The sequence below is a fragment of the Chiloscyllium plagiosum genome, unplaced genomic scaffold, assembly GCF_037043375.1.
Source record: "Chiloscyllium plagiosum isolate Xiang-an unplaced genomic scaffold, Cpla_swu_hap1 HiC_scaffold_6, whole genome shotgun sequence".
NCBI lineage: Eukaryota > Metazoa > Chordata > Chondrichthyes > Orectolobiformes > Hemiscylliidae > Chiloscyllium > Chiloscyllium plagiosum.
Window position 1 is genome coordinate 91,187,590 of NW_028270144.1, and position 10,573 is coordinate 91,198,162.

At 40.2% G+C, this 10,573-nt stretch overlaps 1 protein-coding gene across 1 annotated transcript; it reads left to right on the forward strand.

The window, feature by feature from the left end:
• Nucleotides 1–1,156: 1,156 nt before the first annotated feature.
• pdx1 (pancreatic and duodenal homeobox 1) lies at nucleotides 1,157–7,662 on the forward strand. Its single transcript, XM_043692776.2, has 2 exons — nucleotides 1,157–1,599; nucleotides 6,562–7,662. Exons 1-2 carry the CDS (start codon nucleotides 1,197–1,199, stop codon nucleotides 6,963–6,965), a joined length of 807 nt encoding a protein of 268 aa, XP_043548711.2. The 5' UTR covers nucleotides 1,157–1,196; the 3' UTR covers nucleotides 6,966–7,662.
• The last annotated feature ends 2,911 nt before the right edge of the window (nucleotides 7,663–10,573 follow it).

Sequence of the window (10,573 nt, forward strand, 5' to 3'; positions counted from 1 at the left end):
TATCAGGACGGTTTTCGTTGTAATCTTTACGGTTATGGTCAGAGCAAACGAATGTAATAACAAAAGTTGCGTCTAAAGTTTATATATATTTATACATAGGCATGCTTAGGTATGTGTGCGTTGAATATATATATATATATATATATATAGGCCAATTTCTTTCACTGTTATAAGAAATACTCTTGCCAGAAGTCTTATAGAGTCACCTAATCAAAAGTCAATATTTAACTGGGTCGAAGTTTAAAACAGACGTTGTAAGAGTGATAGATAAAGCAGGAGAAAATCTAAAATGCAGCGCGTTAAACAGATCAATTGTTGAAGAAAAATGGAGTATAAATTAGGAAACGGAGAAGCTGGAATGAAGATAAAAATGAAGAGCCAACAGGTGCAATCAACAAGAACTTCTACAAAAATGCAAACACAAGTCAATTTTGAAAGAAGCTATGATCCATACAAATGTCTACACTGGTTTTAAAACTTTATGCGCACAACGTATTATTTTAAACGTAACTGATAAAAAGAAATGAGCATATGCAAAGTTATATGCGGACCTGCTGCTAAAGGACTTTATCATAGCTATGTGAATCCCAGTCATTCAAACAGGATCAGCGAAGAAAGCAGTAGCTAATCTTCGTTTGTTAGAAATAAAGCACCTTTTCTTTTGCTATCTGTGGTTCCCAGGCCCACGTCGCTGAGAAGGCGATAACACTGCCCTGTCTAATCTATCACTGATACAGTTCACATCTGGTCATACATTTTCCTAGTCAAATGTTTAAAATTCAACGTATTTGTGTAACTTTACTGATTACCCTGAAATGAGGTAAAATTAACTCGTAGCCAGTATACCTGCCATCTGTGTATCGATTGAGAAAGTACAGAAATCGTTCTTGAATAAAGCAAGTATTTCTAGGAAGAGAGAAGGCAGTTCGCCTGGCACTCACACAAGTTTCCATTGTTACAAAAGTACATGGAAAGTAAATGGACTGTGCAGGCAAGTGAAATTACCAAGTGTTTCTATCATGAGATGACAGTCCAATAGGTTGTACGAACCAAGTCACATGACATGCTTGTAGTTCTCCACCAAGCATAACAGAGTGCTAGGTGCTATTTTGATTCGTGAATCAAGCTAAGCAGAAGATTAAACTGTAAAATTACAGCGGCATCCTTATGTTTCAATTGTTTATGCACTAGTAGCCATGAATAGCGAGGAACATTATTATGCCCCGGCTCAAATGTATAAAGAATCATGCGCTTATCAGAGATCACAAACCCAAGGATATAATCAAAGCCCACCAGCATGTCTCTTTGTAGCGAGGCAGCCACAGACTTCTTATGTCAACCCTTCCTTGTCAGGGCTTGAACAAGACAACCCCGCTGATATTTCTCCTTTCGATGTACCTGGGATATCTGAGGATCCTACAGTCTCGCATCTCCCCCATCCACAGCAGCAGCCTCCCGACCCGCACACCCACCAAGGGGCTTGCTTTGGGACCAGCTCTGAAATGGGGGCCCTGGATGACCACAGTAGAACGCATCTGCCCTTCCCGTGGATGAAATCGACCAAGTCGCATGCCCATATCTGGAAAGGACAATGGCCGGGTAAGTGTCCTGGCTTCTGAAAAGCAATTACTTTTTCTAATGATTCTGGATTTTTTTTTAAAAGATGGCGATTACCCAAGAAAATATTTAAGGTGTAGATTAGGGCAGGGATGGAGGGCATTAGATAACAGGGCCAAACATCATTCATTCCACTGGGCGTGTAATTCTGGTTAATGCTATCGACATTATTGTCATGTAAAGAGAATATCGATGTCCTAATTATCACTGTTGGCAGGACTAATGACATTGATTACTGTAATAGGAGAATCAATTAACACTTCAAGTTGTCAGTGAAAAGATGATGACTATTAGACCATAGTTATGCTACACAAAACGTCAAATCTGTACATGAACTCCTCATAAAATCAAAACCGTATTTCGAATTACGCTGTTTAAATGGACTCATCCATCCTTTCCTTACACCGGCGCAATTCTGACGAGCGGGCTTCTGCTGAATCGGCCACAAATACAAGACAATTGTTGCTTTATTGTTTTCATTCATCGCCTTTTATTAAACAATTAAAATTACCTCAACAATGCGATTTTAAAATAAACAAATCCAGTGGAGGAACATAACTTCTGAAATAACGATTTGTAATACATTTTCAAAATAGGCCTAGCAGAATGGAGTGCACAGTTGATATTCGTTTTGTTTGGAACATGGGCTGAAGAAAGGGCTGGAAACTTTGGGGGGTGGGGGTGTGGAGGTGGGGTGGGGTGGGTGAAGGATAGCAAGCAAATATTTGGCATTATAGAAAACGCACGGTAATATTTAATTGTATCTGATACTATAAACAGGCATCTGGGTTTGAAAATAAAACTGCAATTTCTCCTGGAGAAACGTTCTAATCAACAACGCCACTCGCTAGATTTCGCCAGTCTGTTGCGTTTACGGAGAGTCTGGAGCTAAACTCAGGGGTCAAACTACAATGAGCCACTAACTCGGATGAGCTCCAGCTTTACTTTTCCAAAGTGCATATGAGCTGTATTAAATTGTTTTCCATAAAACGTACGTTTCGAAAGCCTAGGATGCATCCAATATTGAGACCAACTTAAAATCTAATTATGGCAAACTGCAAATTGAATTCAAATCGCATTGCATCCGGGCGATGATGTGATTGCTGGCCATAAAGGGATCTATACGTGTATAATTAGTCTAGATTTGTTTGCATCGAGTCATAAAAGTGAAATCTCGGCCCATTACATAACCAAACACATGTTGATTGGAATAAGGGTCTCAACAAATGCTTAGCATTTCACCAAACAGGTAAATGGAGTCGTTTATTTCTCTAAGTTTAATGTGCTTGTGTTCTCAACAGGGACAGTCTTGTTAATAACAAATACAATGATATTGTAACATTCCTTGCTCGCATTTGAGTATAAATTATATATCTGAGAAATGATGGAGCGCATTTGAAAAATGTTCTTTTCATTTTTACTGCCGTTCTATTTAACGCAAACGCTATCAGCAACCAGGGCAAATATAGGGCAATCACCGTTGTTCTGGAGAACAGTTTGCCTATGTGTACCTCAAAGGTCGATTTTTGGTGTTTCTCACTTTTGGAATCAAGTTGCTATTTATCTTTCTTCTGTAGGTTACATGGGGTCGTTTTCTTTCTATAGGGACATATGCTTTATGATTTCACTCGTCATTATGTTGAAATTTCAACTCCAACGAACAGCAGTTTCCAAAAAATTCCAAAAAATTTGAAGTAGGGTTCACATGCCTGATATATACCGTTAAGTTTCCAGTTCAGACAATGACAAAAGACAATGAATTTTAAATAACAAAAGGCGATCAGTCGACAGGTACTGCTAATTTAATAAGGTAATATAGTTATTCGGTGTTTTGGGCAATTATCAGACTGCAGATTATTTAACTTTTTTTTTAAAGAAAATAAATGATTCGAATCATAGGCGTGATATTTATATGGCGATTCCACACATTCTAAATTCCATCGTAGATAGAAAACAGAACCGCAGCAGTAAATAACGCATTTCACAATCTGAACAAACATTCTGAGTCTGTCATTGTATTGCTCCTGCCATGTTAGAAATATTAGGGGCTTGAAGTCTGCTCCACTGTCAGTTAGATTCTGTATTTTAATCCATTTACCCCCTTCACTCGTTCCTTGAAAAACCTTCCCATCAAAAATCCGTCATCTCAGCAAATGGCCACTCCAATTGTCCCAGAATCGACCAAGTTTTGGGAAAGAAGGTTTCAGATCTCCACAACGACTTGTGTAGAAGCTTGCTTCTGATCCCATTGCGAGACAGCGTGGTATTTGAATTTTACCATGCCTTTTCTTGTCCTGATTCTTCCACGTGTGAAGTTCAAAGCTCAGACCTTTTCATTTATAGTTAACAACGACGAATAAGAAATTTGAATGTTAGTAGACAAGCTACATTTCAGCTATAACCCGGCACTATCATGTCGTAAGCGATCGGAAGCAAAGTGTTTGTGGGCAATCCCAGACTTTCCTAGTAACAATATTGAAAATGATCTGGTCGTTGGGTAAAAAGAGTGGATTTCATTGCAGGTGAGAGTGAACGCCTTCACATTAGAGCCGCCGCGCAACTGTTGTTTATGTTGACTAATGAATAGTTAACTTTCAAACATGATCGGCGTCTTGAAGCAGAAGATTTAGATATTTCCAGCAACAATTTTACGTTTCTAGAGTCTGACAGTCAACTTGCGGTTGTTAAAACAGAAGATCACGGCCATCGAAACCAGTTCTTCAGGAGAGCGTGTGCAAACTTAAGTGCTAACCCACACATTTACGAAGCGAATTCGTAGGGGGTTCACTAATACTTCCCCTTGTTCCTGTAGTTACTTGATGATAGGCAGTCGAAGGCAATTTCTTCCCCTCCATGGTGGACGGGAAACTGTTGCGAGTTTGTAAGGGCCGAATCTCCTGCTTTTGAGTGTCCCGGCAGCCCTAGACAACATGACATTGTACAGTTTTCTAACTTTAAAATAATTGTTTAATTTGTAGGTCCGCTTCTATTGAATCGCGCTCCTTTATGACAATAAAATATGCAAGATTGGGTGTTTCTTTTTACTCAGAGTTAAGAGCAGCTGCACATATCACCTTTTCACCAGGAGATCGCCCGAATAATGTAAATTAATGTCACCTGGGCAGTTTAATGGTACTTTACAGCAAACCAGTTATACCCACTTTGACATTGAACCATCCATCTCTCAATAAATTGATTTAGAACGATTGACAGTAAAAACAAAATGTCGACTGGGAATTGAGATCGGCGACCAAATATAATTCATAATATGCCAGTTTATTGCTGCTGAAACTGTTGACATGGAATCAGGAACTTGACTTGCTGTTCAAATTGAATGACAATAATCCCCAAATTGATATGTAAAAGAAAGGATTCATTTAGAGAGTACTGCAGTAGGCTTTCAGTATAATTGAAAGTTATTTAGTACATGTTTGATCGTGACACCTTTTCAAACTGTGGAGAGGGAAGAGGTTGAGATTCACAGCAGAAAACGCAACTTTTAATGAGTGTCCTTTTAGGCTCGGCGCCTGTTACAAATGAACAAAAATCCTCTCAAAGAAACAACTTGCTTAACATGAATTCTTAGTCGACAGAATTGTGTTAAATTTATTTCCAAACTAAAGGTATTTGAAATGACAATAAAAGGCATCCCGCTTTAAAGTGTTTCGTTTCTTTATGCTGATTGGGTGCCCCGGATATGCCACATTGGGTTTTTATTTGAGGATATTTCAGAAGGCGATCGTGTATGGTTAGTTTCATATCAATTCGCCATTTCAACTATGTTTAAATGAAAATGAAGTACGGTGGTGATTGGAGCACTGATTCGGCTCCACCATTAAATAATTTGCAGTGCAGAAGTTCCTTGTCTCTTTAATGGAAGTGTTACTTTTTCTGCGGGACGCGGACTGTGCGCGTGTTAGGGTTTCCTTTGACGCGCTGATACACAATTTTCTTGTTGACGTTCCTGATATGACCATTAGACCATAAGACATAGGAGTGGAAGGAAGGACATTCAGCCCATCGAGTCCACTCCTCCATTCAATCATGGCTGATGGGCATTTCAACTCCACTTACCAGCATTCTCCCCGTAGCCCTTAATTCCTTGTGACATCAAGAATTTATCAATCTCTGCCTTGAAGACATTTAGCGTCCCGGCCTCCACTGCACTCTGCGGCAATGAATTCCACAGGCCCACCACTCTCTGGCTGAAGAAATGTCTCTGCATTTCTGTTCTGAATTTACCCCCTCTAATTCTAAGGTTGTGTCCACGGGTCCTAGTCTCCTTGCCTAACGGAAACAATTTCCTAGTGTCCACCCTTTCCAAGCCATGTATTATCTTGTAAGTTTCTATTAGATCTCCCCTTAATCTTCTAAACTCCAATGAATACAATGGAGTTTGACCATCGCAAAGAAATAGCTTACTGAAATAACATTATGAAGCAGGCTACATTGATAGATTCCCACAAACTTTACCTTTGACTGAATCTCGAGTCTCATGCGGCACATTTCTGGCAGTGAACCTCTTACTGTTCGCCAAAGGAGTAAACGGAGACTGTCCCACATCGTTTGGGAAGACGAATTTCTGGGGGTGCTCCTGGTTCTCAAGCCAATAGAAACAAACAGGGCGTAAGGTACCCGGTGTGCTTTGGAACTGCATTATCACTGGAGTGTTATCAGCATTTCAACAAGTAGAAGCGTGGGTTGGTGTGGGGAAGAATGTTAGATGGAAATACGTGTTTCCAGTAATCCCCGTTCACATTTTAATCATAATTTCTTTCACTTCTGATGTAATTTAACCGGGATGCCATCGCTTTAATTTCCTTGGCTGGCTATTATTAATTGACTACAATATGCATATTTCCTGAAACAATCAGGTTAATAATATACCGACTGAAAGGCGAAGTTCTGGTGATTTTAAATGATTGGTGTTCTCTCTGTTTTTAGGGAGTTCCTTTATGGTGGAGCAGGAAGAAAATAAGCGCACGCGCACTGCCTACACTCGAGCTCAGTTGCTTGAGTTGGAGAAGGAGTTTCTCTTCAATAAATACATCTCCAGACCCCGCCGCGTGGAGCTAGCGGTAATGTTAAACCTGACCGAACGACATATCAAAATCTGGTTCCAAAACAGGAGGATGAAGTGGAAGAAGGAAGAGGATAAGAAGAGAGCGAGGAATGGCGCTCCGGAACAGGACTCAGTTGTCTCCTCCGGCGATCTTAAGGAGGATGTTTGTGCTCCCAATAATCCTATGGGAAGAGACCTGCTGTCGGTCAGTGTCTCCTCTTCACAGCCCTGCACTTCCTTAAAAAGCCAAGGTACAGTTGCTAGAGACTCAGTGAAGAATTCGTAAGGTCGAACGTGCAACAGCGTCGGAGAACATCACTGTATAGATCATTTTAATTGGACTTACAACGTAGGTTGAAATCTCCTGTAACAGTTCCCAATAAATGCCCTACCTGTAGCACTCAGTGACTGCAGTTACATATAGCTAATATTTGCCATTCATTTGTTTTCTATGTTTGCAATAGCAGTTGGCGTACAATAATAGATTGTACATTCCAGCGAGTGGAAAGGTCTGCGATTGTGCAGAAATAAGTCAGCTTCAAAAAATCTAAATATCCATATTGTGTGTTTGTGCTGTTTCGAGTAATTTTATGTACCGGCACTTGTCAATTTCGTTTCGTCTTGTAAATTATAATGGAGGTGTTAGTTTAAAGTCCATAGTTATAGAATAATATGCCTTTTTACTTGTTTTCCTGGCGGTACAAACTCAGGTGTTGCCTGTGGTTATAAATAAAGACGGCGTATTTGAAATAAAAACACAGAAAATGCTGAAAATATATATTTTAAATTGTACGTGTAGAAATTTGGCCGAGCTCTGTATATTGTTTTAACTTGTATACTCTTCATCCCAGGAAGATTTTCAGCTTTAGTTCTACCTGAAGAGCAAAATTCTACAATTGTTACATTTTGTTGGAGATTGTTTGTGATCCCATTTTGGTTGCACGTCTATCTATAGAACCGCTTTAATAAATGAGAAAGATGCTTCAAAACTGGAGTCCATCGTAAATTTGTAATCTAACAGACTTGCCCAAATCGCATTGCACTCTGTTTTAAATGTTTTTGAATGATTGAATGAAACTTTATTCTTCCAATTTCCTTGTTGTTTAGACAGTCGGCTCACGAGAAAATTAGGGCCAAGTTTTCCACATCGCCTTCAACACACTCTACCTTCCATCCTGCCTTGCTTAAGTCAATACCACCGGAATAAGATTGTGACATCGTCAGTGTACCAGGTCAACAGTTCGCACAATCTGTCCATATGTCATGCTCAAACTTATTGTAGTATTGTTCTCTGGAGGCTTATCATTGCGAACAATTAGGTTAGAACTAAGAAACTTCATTTCATTTCGGAACCTTCCAACTAACGGAGAATAAAACTTGTATTAGGTATGATTTGACTGGCTCAAATATCAACATCAAAATTTGAATGAATCTCCTTCACCAGGTCACCCATTCAAATAAATATGTGTATGATGACATTTTACATATGGCCATTTGGGCAATTGACTCCCCCCAACAGAGGGACTCGATATTTTATTCGAAGTAATTGCTGGAATGTCCTGTTAACCACTTAGGAACCATTTATTAATTTGAACTGCGCGTTTATTACTTTTTCATGGGATGTGGTATCCAGTCGTTAATTGGTCTTCAGAAGGTGAGGGTGAGCTGGATCTTTGAACCTTTACATCACGTGCATTGTTATTTGGAAGAGAGTTCCATAATTTTAGTCCCAGGACAGAAAAGCAACAGAGACATAATTCCAAGTCAGGACGCTGTGTAGTTTGCAGAGAGGTTGTGGTGCTCCCATGCATCTTCCACCCTTGTTCTTCTAGATAGTAAAGATTCTGGGGTTTAGAAGGTGTCACTATGTATTGTTAGTGGAAGGATTGGATGTTTAAGGCATTAGATGGAGTCCTAGTCAAGAAGACTGTTTTGTACAGAATGGCCATGGCCTTTTTGAGTGTTTTTGGAGCTCCACTCATCCAGGCCAATGGAGAATATTTCATCACTCTCCTGCCTTATACCTTGTAGATGGCATTCTGATGACAGAAGCTGAGTTATTTGCCTTACATTTCCCAGCCCTTGACCTCTTTTAGCCACAGCACTTATATGGCTAGTCCAATTCAGTTTCTCATCAATGGCAACCCCTACGATGTTAAAACTGGGGATTCAGTAATGGTGATATCATTGAATGTGAAGGGGTGATGGTTAGAGTCTGTTGTTGGACATGTTCATTTCCTGGCACCTGCACAAAGTAAATATGACTTGCCACTTATCACACCAAGTCTGAATGTAGTAGAGGACATATGGACAAGGGTTGCTTTGTATCTGAAGAGTCACAAATGCTGCCGAACATTGTGCAATCATCAGTGAACATCCCAATTCTGAACTTATGATTTGGGGAAGGTGTTTGACAAAAGACTTGAAGATAGTTTGGCTCAGGACACCACTCTGAGAAACTTCTGCACTGATGTCCTGGAGCTCAGATAATTGGCTTCCACCAACTATAACTATTGCTCTTTGTGTTAGGTATAACTTCAACCAGTGGAGAACTTTACTCCTCATTTCCAATGACTCCAGTTTTACCAGGGGTCTTTGATGCCATACTCAGTCAATTTCTACATTGATTTCAAGAGCAGTCATCCCTACTGCCCTCATTTGTTCAACTCTATTGTAAATGTTACGGCCAAGGTTATAATAAGGTCAAGGGTTCATTGGCCTTGACAGATCTCAAACCAAGAATGAATAGTTTATGACTTTGTGAATGTCATTTGCTAGCACTGCCAATGACCCCTTCCATCACATTGCTGATGATTGACAGATTGTTGATGGGGCAATACTGGGTTGGTTGGATTTGCACTGCTATTTGTGAACATCATGTATTTGAGCAATCTACCACATTGCCGGGTAGATGCCAGTATTCTAGCTGTATAGGAATAGATTGGCTATGGATGGGTCTGGTTAAAAGTCCAATAATATTGCCAAGAAATCGACAGCCTTTGTAGTATTCAATATCTTTGGTTGTTTCTGGATGTTGCATGGGGTGGATCAGAATGGCTGAAGAGTGGCGTCTGTGAAGCTGAGGACTTCAGGACAAGGTTGCAATGAATCATCCATTCAGCACTTCTGGATGAAGCTGGCTGCAAATGCAACAGCTTGCCTTTTGTACTGATATATGGGATTCTACCATTGTTAAGTATAGGGATTTGTGCACCATCTCATCCTCTTGTTAGTTATTTAATTGTCCATCACTATTTATGACAGAATTAAGGGCAGCACGATGGCTCAGTGGTTAGCACTGTTGCCTCACAGCACCAGGGACCTGGTTTCAATTCCCACCTCGGGTGACTGTCTGTGTGGAATTTGCACAATCCCCCCGTGTCTGCGTGTGTTTCCTCCGGGTGCTCTGGTTTCCTCCCACTGTCCAAAGATGTGCAGGTCAGGTGAATTGGCCATACTAAATTGCCTAAAGTGTTAGGTACATTAGTCAGAGGAAAATGGATCTGGGTGGGTTACTCTTCGAAGGGTTGGTGTGGACCTTTTGGGCCAAAGAACCTGTTTCTACACTGTAGGAAATCTAATTTGGTGGAATGAGTGTGGGATATGTCAGCCCTTGAGGTTATAGATTCTTGTCAAACACAATTTTGTTGGTGTTCATAGCCCATGGTGTCTCATAGATACCCGATTTGGAATTGCACATCAGGATTTTGTCTGAACACATACTTTTTAAAAAATCATTCACAGAACATAGGCATCACTGGCGAGCCCAGCATTTATTACTGAACCCTAATTGCCCAGATGGTAGTACCAAAACTACCACATTGCGGTTAGTATGCACTCATAAGGTAGGTCAGACCAGGTAAAGGTGACCAATTTCTTCCTAAAGTTACACAG

Bases quoted from the DNA above. Each gene is read 5' to 3' on its own strand.
- pdx1 (XM_043692776.2), top strand. From the start codon at position 1,197: ATGAATAGCGAGGAACATTATTATGCCCCGGCTCAAATGTATAAAGAA. The intron at 1,600-6,561 runs GTAAGTGTCCTG...CTCTGTTTTTAG, and splicing joins CTGGAAAGGACAATGGCCGG to GGAGTTCCTTTATGGTGGAG.